This window comes from Nesoenas mayeri (genome assembly GCF_963082525.1).
Source record: "Nesoenas mayeri genome assembly, chromosome: 11".
NCBI lineage: Eukaryota > Metazoa > Chordata > Aves > Columbiformes > Columbidae > Nesoenas > Nesoenas mayeri.
The window spans coordinates 17,589,458-17,602,224 of NC_137563.1; the positions used below are offsets into that span (position 1 = coordinate 17,589,458).

The window sequence follows — 12,767 nt, forward strand, 5'->3', positions numbered from 1 at the left end:
GCAGTTATCTGGAAAGAAGAACACAAGCTGGAGCTTGTTTTTATGTAATTCTCTTCTTTATTTGTGGTGCTCTTCCGCAAGGGCAGTGCGAGAACCAGGTTGCCTCAGCATCAGCAAAGGTGTCAGGACGGTGTCACTGCCTCAAGACCAAGAGGACGGAGAGCACGTGGAAGGGGGTGAAGGACAGCCTGATGCCCCGCTGCTCCAGTGGCAGGCGGCCCTCTGCAGCCGGCCGCTCCAGGAGGTCACAGCTGGGGAAGAAAGCAGCAGGTGAGGCCGAAGCGAGCGCTCTCCATCCCCATGAGCGCCCTGCCCTCCAGCACAGACTTACAGCATCGCCTCCTTCACGGGGAGGGAGGTCTGGAGCCAGGCGACAACCGTGCTGCCGTGCGCCTCATACAGCCGAACCACCACAGCATCGGGTCTGTCCTCAGCCTTTGGGGCACAGCACAGGTGGGAGTTCAGACACATGAGACAAGCGCATCCTCCCCTACACCTTGGGGTATGGCCTGCCCGCCCCCCTAATCGCAGCTGAAAGAGCAAACCATGCTTAACAACAACAGCTTAACCCGCTGCTGCCCCGGGGACCCACCTGCTTGAGCGTCTCCAGCACGACAGCAGGTGAGCTGAGGGAAAAGGCGCTCCAGGCTGGGCACTGCGTGGTGCTGGCCGGCACCGCGTGGAGAGGGAAATTCAAGTTGTAGGCACGCTGGATCACGCCGGCGTCCTGGAAGGAACCTGTAACACCAGAACCCTGAGCCAGCAGCCAGAGGTGTGCTCACCTGGAGGCTCACCAGAGCATCCTCCACCCCGTGAGGACTCAGCTCTGCCCAGCGCTCACCCCGGTGAGGCATCACGGCGTAGGTGAACTGGTGGTGCCCGATGTCTGCCGTGGCATCAGGGGACTTGGGTGCTCTCAGCCTAAAGGTGACAAGAGGAAGGTGAGGATGGTGTCTTGGCAGCACTCTCCCTCAGCCCAAGCCTGACACTGCTCCTCTGTCACCCCCTCCAGGGTGGTGGGGGTCTCTCAAAGGTCTTTTCCTGTGAAATTTGTGGCTGATGGAGTCAAACTGCAGAAGAATTACTTGCTGCAAGTGTGGAACAGATCTCTCCCAAGTTATCTATGAGCATAACTCACAGCAATTACATTATCTTAGTCAATTGTAATTAGGTCAGCCAAAGTTCTCAGATGCCACTCAAACTAATACCAGACTATTTCCTTATTAACAATCAATCCCAATTTAGGACCAGGCGTTGCCTTGACTTCCCAGAGACACCTCAGAAGGTGCAATGACTGCTGCAGCTCCACCCTCACCCCAACCCAGCTCACAGTGAGAGGCTGAGGACATTCCTGTGGGCCGATGCCCCGTATTTGCAGTCGTTCAGCAGTGCCACCCCAAAGCCGTGCTCAGAGACATCCAGCCACTTGTGAGACCACACCTGCAGGAGGGACCGACGGACACATTCACCACAGAGAGGGACTGCCTGGGAGCAAGCACAGCCCCACCAGACCCCCATTTCCCGTCACCTCGAATCGAGCCCAGTCCCAGGACGTGTTCCAGTGCGTTGGCCGCTGCAGGTGCCCAAACTGGATCTCATAGGTGACGTTTGTGCTCCGGACCTGCACGGGGAACTCCACCTTCAGAAACTTGTGAGCCTCCTTCCACTCAACCTAAACGTGGTAACAGCAGGACATCACCATGGAGGCTGACAGGCAGAGGCTGAGCTCGTCCTTCCCCACTGCGCAGCAGCCAGCTCGCTCCCAGGCCATACTGGCTACAATAAAACCACACACCAACATAGATGAACTGGTGAGACTCTCCTCCACCCTTGTCCTTCAGGACCCACACCCCAGGCTGCCTTCCCCATAGGCAGTGGAGGGCTCCAGGGAAGGAAACAGAAGGGGAAATGTAATTCAGAGGTGACGTTCAGCTCCCCAGGGCCCTGCCTGCGCGGCACAGGTGTCTGTATCACGCCGGCCAAACCTGGGTTAGGAAGCGCAGGTACGGGGACGTGGCGTCCAGGATGATCTCCTGGGTTAAGGTGCTGCTTTCCCCAACCTGCAGAGAGAAGCTCGCGCTTCCCCGCAGGCCCCCAGCCAGGGTGATCTCCAGAGGCTTCAGCAGCGTCGTCACTGGTTTCCTAGAGAAAGGGATAAAAGGCAAAGCTGGTCTCAGCCTGGTAGATCCCGGTCTCAAAGCCCAGTCCAGCCTCAGACACAGCAGGCACTCGCTTCTCCAGCATGAATGCTGTTACAGGTTTTGTCATGGCTTCAGCTGATGGGGAGGCAAGAACCTCAGAGCAAAGACAAAATCCAAGTGCACTGCTCCTCAAGCCTACCTGGTTTCCAAGTGATAATCCATCACATCCCAGGCATCCCAGTACAGAGGAACATCATCAAAGAGCGCAAACTGGTTGGCACAGCAGCCATCTGGGAGTGACTCTCTGGAACAAGGTGGAACAGAGAAAGAGCAGCGTGAGAATACCTGGCAGTGGTGAAGGGCTTACAGCGAGAAGACCCAAGACAGGTTTGAGGAGCCTGGTTCCAGGAACCAGGTGAGGGACAGACCTTTGGGAGTCCAGCAGCCGAAGTGAGGTCAGGCGCCCCATCGCATCCAGGCAGACTGCGATCACCCCGTTCTCCATGGCAATGGAGCCGTCCTCCTGCGGGGAACAGATGGAAAGAGATGTCACAGACCTCACCTGCGGGAGCACAGCGCCCCAGTTGCAAATCCAGCATGCAGACTTGCTGCGTGCTGGATTCCCCAGATTTCTCCCCAGCCAGCCTGTGACACAGTGTACACAATCTGAGGACAGCTGTCCTTTTGCTCACCTGTCTCCTCACTGTCACAGGCTGGGCGGGCAGCACCGGCTCCCTCACTATAGTGTAGCCCATGCTGGGGACTGTCACCAGAGCTGGAAAGCAGAGGTTCTGTTCTGATAGCTTCCCCAGACACACCATGCTGCCCTGCTGCTCCCACATCAGACCTTCCGCCTTCTGTCCTCCACAGTTCAGGGATGACTTGAAGTGCAACCAGCCCCAAGGAGCAATTTTACAAGTCAGCAAACCCTCCCTAGGGAATGAGAGGCAGAGTATTTCTTTGCTAGCTGTCTCTGCCCCCATAAGAAATTCTGATATGCAAGTTACCCCCCCAGTTAGACATACCTAATGTCTCTGTTCCAGCTGGCCCTGTCCTGGCGATCACCTCAGTCCGTTCCCAGGGCAGAGTGTTCAAGACGAGGGTGCTCTCGGCACTGCCAGCGTCGAGCTGCAGCAGGTCCCCGCACAAGGACTGCACGGCTTCCTCCTGCAGCCCAGCGCCAGCCCTGCGGATCTCTGAGCCAGAAAAAGCCCTGAGTTGGATCTGGTCTTTGCCCCACAGCACCTGGCAGCCCAGGACTGAAAGCCCTGCAGCCCCCTGGGCAGGACCAGGATGCTCCAACACATCCTCCGAGCCAGAGTCCCTGTTCACCTGCGTAGTATTGCAGAGCATCCTCAACCACGAGCTGGATACAGCTGCCTGGCAAAACATCATGGAACTGGTTGAGCAGCAGTAACCTAGAAAAGAAACAGAAATTCAGGCAAGGAAGCAGAGGAGAGCACCAGAATTGTTCTGGCTTACCAAGCCCTGTTTGCAAGACAGACAGGCTTAATAACTGTTCCTTATGCTCTTGTTAGCAAATGAAAAGGGAAAACTCAAGACAAAAGGTTTTTTTCCATAGCACCTTAGGACTTGTCAGCTGTCATCTTGTAAACCACAACCACGAAGAATAAGAGCTAATTTTTTTAATTCCTCGAGGCTACCAGATATATTATTGCACAAGTTCAGACAAGTCAAAACTGGCGAGGAATAAGCTTAGATCAGAAATTAAGCTTCCAGCCAGCAGAGCAGTGAGGCTTTGGAGCTCTCTCCCACCGGGAGGATCAGCTAAAGCAGTGAAATGCGGGTTTGCAGCCCTGATCAGCTTATGGAAGGGGTTGTGTAGGTGCAGCACTGCAGTACTGAATCCACAAATGTCCCTACTGCCCACACCAGCGCAGCCCGCCTGGTCCGGGCTAATTTGGGTGCAGTGATAGCACGGATTTCTAGCCAGGCTCAGGGACAAGGAGCTATTGGGGCTGGGGAGCGGGCCCCCAGGAGCACCCAGCTCTCACACTGCAGCCCCCAGCCCTCACCACACCGTCCCCGGTGCCCCCGGTGCTCCCGCCGCCCGCACCTCCAGAGCCGCTGCAGCTGGCTGGCAGGATACTGGAACGTGCTGCCCCGCGCCACAGCCAAGGAGCTCAGTACTTCGACATCGTGGAGTATGCGCTCACACTCCCGATTCCCCTTCTTTATCTGGTGCCAAAACAAGGAGAGAAGGAAGATGCTTAGGAAATCAGTGGCTAGGAGAAGATCTCTCACACCAGCAGCAGAAGCCCAGATCCAGAGTCAGAAGGTTGGTTACCTGTAGGTGTCATGAGTTTGCCATTATCAGCAAGTTATTTTTTGTCACAGATCAAGTTGAAACCCCCAGCACGGGACCCAGAGCTTCCCCTGTCTCTGTCCTCACCTTCCTCTGACTCTTCACCCAAGCTCTGCAACTACCTGCTAAAGTGGAGGACATGGCAGCTATTGCCCAAAGGACACTACTGTGTCCAGGCTTCCTTCTCACCCCGTGAGCAAAGTCTGATGACAGAGCTGCCTTTTGGAGTCCTGCCTACATGGTGGCTCCCACTGTTGAGACCTAAAGGGCACTGCCCAAACCCTGAAGCCACCTGAGCAGTGAGGAGAACTGAGAGCAGCCACCTTCCCTGGGGTGACCGCTGTCCCCGTCCCGCGGGCGCAGTCACCTGGGCCTGGGTGGTGTAGGTGCCGTTGTGCAGCTCGAGGAAGAGCTCTCCCACCCAGGTGCACACCTGCGACGACTCCTTCTCCAGAGTGGAAAAGAGTCGGTCGGGAGTGGAGATCTGAACCCTGCGGGAGACAGGCACAAGCAGTGGTGAGACTGTGACACAGATAATGGTGCATCCACGCCAGAAAGGTGACATCCCTCAAACTGAGGCCTCAGAAACCCAAACACAACCACACACACTCTTCCCCTCAACCTCCCCTTTCTCTTCTCCTATCCCATGCTGCTCCTGCTGCCTGCCACAGAGATGTGGACATTTCACAGGCAGGGACTGACCTTGGCAGCCCATCTGTGTCCCTCATTCTCTTCATCCTGTCCAGCATCTTCTGCGTGGGGCCTCCTCCTCCATCGCCAAAGCCGAAGAGGAAAGCGCTGTGGTTCACAAGTCCCTTGTCCTTGTTGTTCTTCACTGTTTTCAGCACCTAGAGGGAATTTTGGACAGGTGCAATTCCATGGTGCCCAGCCCCAGCTCCCACAGCTCCACACAAGAAAGCCAGGTCACCCCCTGGGACACAAAGCCCAGCCCTGCCCCTCTTCCCCAGCCCAAGCTGCCAAAGGCAGGGACACATCTCAGCGGCAGGTAACTGACTGCCAGGCACCCAAAGAGCCTTTGTCCAGCAACGCCACCAGCTGTCCCGCTCCCTTCCCAGGCTGTGCCCTCTCCTTGGAGCCCCAGATCTGGCCCCGAGGGGCTGGTGCTGCACTTCACGGCAGGGCTGGCAACCTCACTCACCTCCTCCACTCGCCCGTGCATCCCGTACGAGTCACCAGGGGGAAAATGGGTGAGGACTTGGGATCCATCGATGCCTTCCCAGAAAAAGGTGTTATTCTGGAGGGGAGCCAAAGGAAAGCATGGTGTCTTGTACAGCTTCCCTGTACCACATGGCAATAAAATGCTAAAGCACAGCCCCGTTGTTCCCAGTATTTCCCAAAATGAAATCTCTGGTCCTGCCACTACCAGGAAGATAAACTCACCTTTAGGTCAGTGTTTCAAGGCTCCCACACTCATGTCCCACACAAACATGTATGTGGAAGGCACACTTCAGCCACATCAGCACAGAACTCGTGCACTAAAAGCCCAAGCTTCCTCATAAGCCCTGTCAAACACACCAAGTCCAGCACTTTTGTCCCCAGGGAAGTGCAGTGGTGACAGGCCCCTCTGAGCCCCCTGAGGATTCAGACTGGGCCTTCGCTTTCTCTCCATGGGGTTGCAGGATGCCTTGGCAGATCAGTGCAAGGACACAGCTGCGCAAGGATGCCACAGGGGCAGGGGACAGCAGAGGGAAGGCTGGCTTGGCTTTGCTGCCTGCTAGACCTGCCTGCAAGTCACAGCAGCAGGAATTTGTAGACCTAAGGGCCCAGCTGGGATCTCTAACCATGCCTTCCTTTCTCTTAAAGCCTGACACAACATTGCTACCACCATAAACTGGTGCCTTCTTGTAGAAGAGCCTGTGTCAGCTGATCTAAAGGACTGGGCTGACCTGTGGAACAGACAGGTCCAGCCCGGCAGACACTCCAGCAAGTCCATCCCTGGGGAGGAAGGGAAGCACAGCTCACCGGGAAGGTGTTCACCAGGTTCCAGCTGAGCTTCTGCGTGAGGAACCGTCTGATCCCACAGCCGCGCATCAGCTGGGGCAGCTGGGCTGAGTATCCAAACGTGTCCGGCAGCCAGAACTGGGAGCAGAGGTGGCAGCAGCACAGGGAGAGAGACACACCTGAGTCACACTGGCCACAGATCACAGCCTGAGCTCGTGGAGGGTTTCCTGGTAGTCAGGTTCTGAGCCCTTCTTGTAGAGCACACTGAAGATGTGCTAGACAAGGAGGAATTCTAGAGACCTGCCAGGGACCTACAGGCAATATAACCATGGCCTAGGCTTGCGCTACTGGCCATGACACACAGGGGATTAGATATTTACTCATCACAGCTTAAGCTGCAAAAAGCAGGCCAATGCGAAGCATCTGCACACCATAATCTGGAGAAGCTGAGAGAAACCCTCATGCACAGCGAGAGGTGAAAGGAGACGGTGTGCAAGGTAAGCATGCTGGAAAAGAGCAAGTACCTCTGAGCAGATCCGTCCAAACTGCTGCTGGAAGAACCGCTGTCCCTGGAGGAACTGCCGCACCATGGACTCCCCGCTGGGCAGGTTCCCGTCCTGCGGGACAGCACAGGGAGTGTTGCGAGGGAGGTCTTGCGAGCACCCCATTCCCAGCCCCGGCACCCTGCCCCGGCAGTTCTCGGCGCAGGGAGGGCGCCAGGCTCACCGCGCTCCTCACCATTTCCACCCAGGTGCCTCCGACAGGAACGAACTGCCCCTTCGCCACAAAGTCCTGAATCTGTGCGTAGAGCCCGGGGTACCAGCTCCGCACCCACTCGAACTGCTGCGCCTGCCGGAGCACAGAGGTCAGCCCCAGCTCCCACCACAGACGTCCCTCCTCCTGCAACTGCACAGGACGCTCCCAGTCACCCTCCCAACGTCTCATTTTGAGTTATGCTGGAGAAGCAACGAGCCGCAAGCAGCAGGAGAGCTCTCAGCAGGAGCTTGCTCACCTGGGAGCAGGCGAAGGTGAGCTCCGGGTTGCTCTCCATCAGACGGACCACCGTGACCCAGCTCCGAGCGCACTTACGGATGGTCTCCTCATACGGCCACAGCCAGGCTGCAGGGACAGACACATCCCACTATGGTTATTACTCGGCACAAGCTCCTCTGTGCTGCCTTTCATGCATCAACTGGGGAAGATGCTAGAGCCAAATGCTGTCCTTTCGCCTAAGCGCCTGACAGCCTGGGGTGTCCAGCTCCCAGTTCTCCTGCTGCCTTTCTGTTGAGATCAAAACCCCTCCAGGGACTGGAAGACAAGGGGTGAAGTCCAACAGGTGGAAGACCATGGTCTGTAATTCATCCCTCATCATCAGCCCCACCAGTGCTCCAAACAGCACAGCCAGCCACACGTTCCCCTGCCCTGGTGACAGAGTAGCCGTACGGCAGCACAGAGGCCCCTTTCCCTGCCCTTGGGGCACAGCAGCCAGAGCCTGGAGCCCAGGGGCAGCCAGAGCCTGGAGCCCAGGGGCAGCCAGAGCCTGGAGCCCAGGGGCAGCCAGCTCTGCCCTTGGGCAGCACGGCCTGGCCTGCAGCTCAGCAGAGAGGGAACGCCGTGCTGCTCTCACCAGAGTCGATGTGGCAGTGACCCATGGCGTGGACGGTGTGCTGGCTCTCGCCGTTCCTCTGGCTGAAGATGGCCGCAGCCAGGTCACGGGCAGCAGGAAAGGTGGACGGGTCCGTAACGTCACACACGTTGACCATCTGGTTGGCAGTGTACAGTGCCTGGAAACTCCGCTGGTTTTCCTCCCCGAGGAGCTGGGGTTGGGAGTGATAACAGCTTAACCTGGAGCTCAGCGCATCCTCTGGCTCCCAGCAACTCTCTGTGCCAGCTCAGACACCACCTGCCCCAGGGAGAACCTGCTACCACCTTCCAACGCTTGACTCTGCCAGTGGTGCCAGGTAAACACCACGTTCCTGCTTCACAGAAACAACCTTAGGTCTTTGCTCATGTGCCTTCTAAAGCCAGGTTAAACATAAGCCCATCCCAGGGGGGCTATGGACTAACAGATCCTGCCTTGGAGCAGAAAGTGGATGAGAAAACCGCCTGTGGCCTCTCTCTATTCAGTTTTCTCTTACTCTAGACAACATCAGCTGTGCCAAAGCAACAGGAGCAAACACTTGCTACTTCAGGGCCTGCTGGTGGGAGGAGATAAATCATGGGATGGTGGGAGAAGGGGACAATTGAAGTTGTGGAAGAAGGTGGAAAGGGTGAGAGAAGGGAAGAGTACGAGCTCACAAACCTGGGCCATGTCTAGCAGTATTTCCAGATCCACCAGCAGTTCATAGACATCCCTATTGAAGACGACCAGCTCAGCCTTGCTCAGGGTGAACCTCCTGTCAGGGTCTGGAGGGGCGATCATGCTGCCCTTGCCGGCCCCAAAGAGACCATTGCAGGCCAGCTCCACGTACAGCGTCAGACTGGAGAGCAAAAGGAAACCATCAGGGAGCAGATCGCAAGCAAGCGGCCAGGAAAGTCCATTCCCCTCCCATGGACAACGGACAGATCTCCTGAATGCCAGATACTTGTCAGAGCACCTTGATGCAGACACGGATCTCTCACCCCGGCCTCTTGGCTTCAAACGCCCCCCACAGTGGCAGGGGCTCTGGCCAGGATGATCACCCACCTGTGAGGCTCCATCTCTTTGAGGCTCCTTGTCAGGATGTAGCTGGTTTTCTCGCCTTCCTTAGTCAAACCCTGCAAGGGACGACGGCACAGTCAACACGTGTCTCCAGAGGTCTGTGACAGAGGGCTGATGGGCAGTACACGTCCAGCTCTATGGAGGGGACTGGCACCACGTGCCAGGGGACAATCCTTCCCACCAGGACAACCGTCACGGAAGCTGGTGCTGCCCCAGCAGTAACCCAAGCCCTGTGACAACGCCACACGGTCACCTGTGCCATCCCACCACCCCAAAGCAGGACTGAAGTTGACACATGTGACGAGAGTCTGTCCCACCGTTCTTGCCTGTCCTTCTTCCAAGATCAATCTGCTAATGCCTAAGCAAGGGATTTTCAGCTGTTGACAGTTTGCAGACCGTAATTTTAACTCCTGGTGGGGTCAACCTCTAGAAAACCAACTCAAACCCACAACCAGCAGGCTTGCCTTTCTGAGCGGGACTCTGCAGTCTGACAACTCCCACCCCATGCATCAGACTCCACAAACACTGCCCTCCTCTGCACAGCAGTGTATTTAAAGACAGCCCTCCTATTCCCTCAGAGATTGCCACTCAGGGCTAAATAACTCTACAACTACATAACCTCCTTTGTTTTTTCTTCGTGATCCCTCTGTCTACACCTCCAATTGTTCTTGGTTCTCTACTGTTGGCCCACATGTTATTTTACACCCCCCAACAGGCATCCTCTGAAGAGCACATGACAAACAGGAAGGGCTTTCTTCTATTGCCCCACTGCAGAGGGGCTACAGGAGATAACCACTCCCTGTGTAGCAGAGCACCTGGCACAGGTGGCACATCCCTGCTCCACGTCTCCTTACCTGGACAGGCTGGGCGTCTCGCCACACCATGCCCTCCCCATCGCTCTCCCAGACAAAGTGCACTTCCCGCCCTGCCCACGCCGGGGGGATGCTCAGCTCCACCTTGAACCAGCACGTCTCCCACCTGGAAGAGAGCAGGCAGCCACCTCAGCCCACCCCAAAACCTTCTCCGGAGGGAATCCGCATTCCCTCAGAGCCTCCATGGAAAAAGCAGAGCGGGGACAGCACGCAAGTTCAATGTGATCTGAAGGTAGCAGCGCTACGTGTTGGTATGGGGAGCTTGTGAGGATTCACGCACACAGGTGACACCGAAGGCACGAGCTCCAGCCCCATCGCGCTCACAGTGCCACCGACCCCTGGTACTCACGTGGGCCCGAAGGAGTCACCCACTTTGGCCGGGCTGAACTTCTGCCCCACGGCCTCATCGTAGGGGATGCGGCGTGAGGTCTGGAAGCAGGAGAGCGACGCTGGAGGACAGCGATCCCCGAAGAGCCTGCGGTTGGGACAGCGGGGACACCGTTAGTGAACCGGTCCCGCGGGGACCAGCCCGTGGCGGGGGTCAGAGCCCATCCCGGGGCGGGGGGACAGAGACCGCCCCGCCTTCCCTGCGTGGCCGCATCATCCCGCTGCCACCCTACACCCTGACATTAACACCATGAACCGCAGAGCCGTGATCTGCCGCGGGAAACGGGCGCGTTGAGCCGCGCCCAGCGGTGTCCCCGCCGGCAGCCCCAAGGAGGGCTGGGGGCAGAGGTGGCGGTGCCCGCGGCAGCCAGAGCTCCGCCTGTGTCTGCTTCGTGCACTGAGCCCCCAGCCCGGGCTGCCAGCGGCGGCGGGGCAGCCGCGTCCCCGCAACGGGGACACCCCGGAACGGGGACACCCCGGAAGCGGGCCCGGGCGCGGCGCAGCCCGCCTGCAGCCAGCGCCCCGGGAGGGCCCGGGGAGGCGGAGAGGGGCAGTCCCGCCGCCCACCTGCCCCGCAGGTTGCAGTCGGTGAAGTACGTCTCGGAGATGAACTTCTCCACCCGCTCCAGCGCCGTGCGCCTGTGCTTGGGGGCGGCCATGCTGCAGCCCCGCTACGCGCTGCGCATGCGCGCCCGTCGTGCCCACCGCCGTGTGCGGCGCATGCCCGGGGCGGAGGTTCGGTCCCCGGCCGCTCCGCTGCCCGCCCGGAGCGGGGCGACAGTCCTGGGGCTTGGGGCGACCTTTGGGGGTGCCCTGGGGTGTCCCCGGGTGCGAGGCCCTCGCCGTGCGTTTAAAGAACGGCCTCGTCCCGAGGCTGCGTTAGTCGCTCTCACAGCTTCAGGACAAAAATAAACACTTAATTACCTCCATCCACCGCAAAACACTGCAAACCACGTTTTAGTAAATTAGTTGGAATCTAGAGGCAGAACCCGAGCAGAGGGGTCTTCTCTCTCTCAGTCCCTTGGCCTAAGCAATTCTGCAGCCCCCTCTCGTCCTCCCTACTCCATTTCCCTCAGAAGTGCCCCAGAATGTCATAGTGTGTGATGGGGAAGGAAGAAGAATCTGTAACACAGTGATTAGCCCTGATATTTTAATGGAAATACTGCACTACAGTCAAGTTTACAACATTTGTATAGAAATCACATGGATCGTGGGCTGAGGATCACATTACAGACTACAAAAAGAAAAAAAAAGGCAAGTTCAAATAAAAATAAGAGAGAAAAAATCTCTGCTATTGTACAGGCTGGGAGCAGAGCTGGGATGGGGGAGGGCGGGAGGGCAGCCCCAGGGTCCCCCCAGCCCCCCGGGACCTGCAGGCATGGACACCTGGGACAAGACACCCATCAAGCAGCAACAGCAGCTGTTACTTCCAAGCTGGTCAAAAAATATAAATCATCCAAGACTTTGACTTCCAGATCACCTTAAGCATACAACAGGAAAAATCCAGGAGAAATAGCAAGTGGGGGAGCAGGTGTGAAACGTTTGGAACAAAGAGGGCACGCAAGAGCCCTTTCCTGCCTGGTTGCAGCAAAGGAAGAGAAACGGGTCATTTATTGCTGGCAAAATACATTCCCGGTGGGCTCTTCCTTCTCTCCGTCAGAGGCTCCCGGTCGGGATCTGCACCTTGGCGGCCGATGGGCAGCAGCCCCTTGGGGCTGCAGTTCCCCCCTCTGCACCGCTCCCCAGCTCCTGCCTCCCAGGGCCGGGAGGAGACCGATTTGGAAAAAAAACCTAAAAACCAAAATAAATCCCCTGGGAGAGGTTTAAGCAGCGGCAAAGCCCTGTTTGCAGCTCCCCGCAGGGAGGACAGAAGCCGTTTGGGTGCTCAGGTCTGGCAGCAGTTGTGCAAGGAAAGCCGCCTCCTTTGAGGAGGAGAGACAGTGCAGTTGTGTCTGTCGGAGCGTACGAAGTCACGGCCGACTTATTTTTTAAAAATCAGTATCTTCCCCCCATGTTTTAAATATCTGCCAGCGCTAAACTTCTATACTTAAAAAAATATATACCCCGTATGTGGATTTCCTTAATGAAATGCACTGAGACCCAGCCCAGCCCCTCACCCTTCTCTTGCACGCACGCACCGCACACGAACACACACGCAGAGCAGCTCCATCCAATACTGGCTCGGTACTTCACGTGTGTTTTCTCCAATACTGAGAGGGAAAAACAAAACAAAACAAAACAAAGCAAACCAACAAAACATCAGCACAATCAACCCCAGCAAAGTAGCTCAGCAACACTTCCCAAAAGCGAAGGTCCTTGGAGCTGGAAGACAAGGTGGGTGAAAATTACCCACCAGAAAAAGCAAAAATTAAAAAATT

At 57.0% G+C, this 12,767-nt stretch overlaps 1 protein-coding gene across 1 annotated transcript; it reads right to left on the reverse strand.

The window, feature by feature from the left end:
* Positions 1 to 133: 133 nt before the first annotated feature.
* MAN2C1 (mannosidase alpha class 2C member 1) lies at positions 134 to 11,048 on the reverse strand (the record flags this gene model as incomplete). Its single annotated transcript, XM_080351362.1, has 26 exons — positions 134 to 251; positions 332 to 435; positions 593 to 738; positions 842 to 921; positions 1,331 to 1,440; positions 1,529 to 1,672; positions 1,986 to 2,142; positions 2,341 to 2,445; positions 2,570 to 2,664; positions 2,834 to 2,916; positions 3,167 to 3,337; positions 3,474 to 3,559; positions 4,219 to 4,340; positions 4,835 to 4,958; positions 5,170 to 5,315; positions 5,627 to 5,722; positions 6,451 to 6,567; positions 6,954 to 7,046; positions 7,168 to 7,278; positions 7,442 to 7,548; positions 8,057 to 8,246; positions 8,732 to 8,909; positions 9,116 to 9,186; positions 9,985 to 10,108; positions 10,352 to 10,477; positions 10,957 to 11,048. 26 exons carry the CDS (start codon positions 11,046 to 11,048, stop codon positions 134 to 136), a joined length of 3,096 nt encoding a protein of 1,031 aa, XP_080207488.1.
* Between the last annotated feature and the right edge of the window lie 1,719 nt (positions 11,049 to 12,767).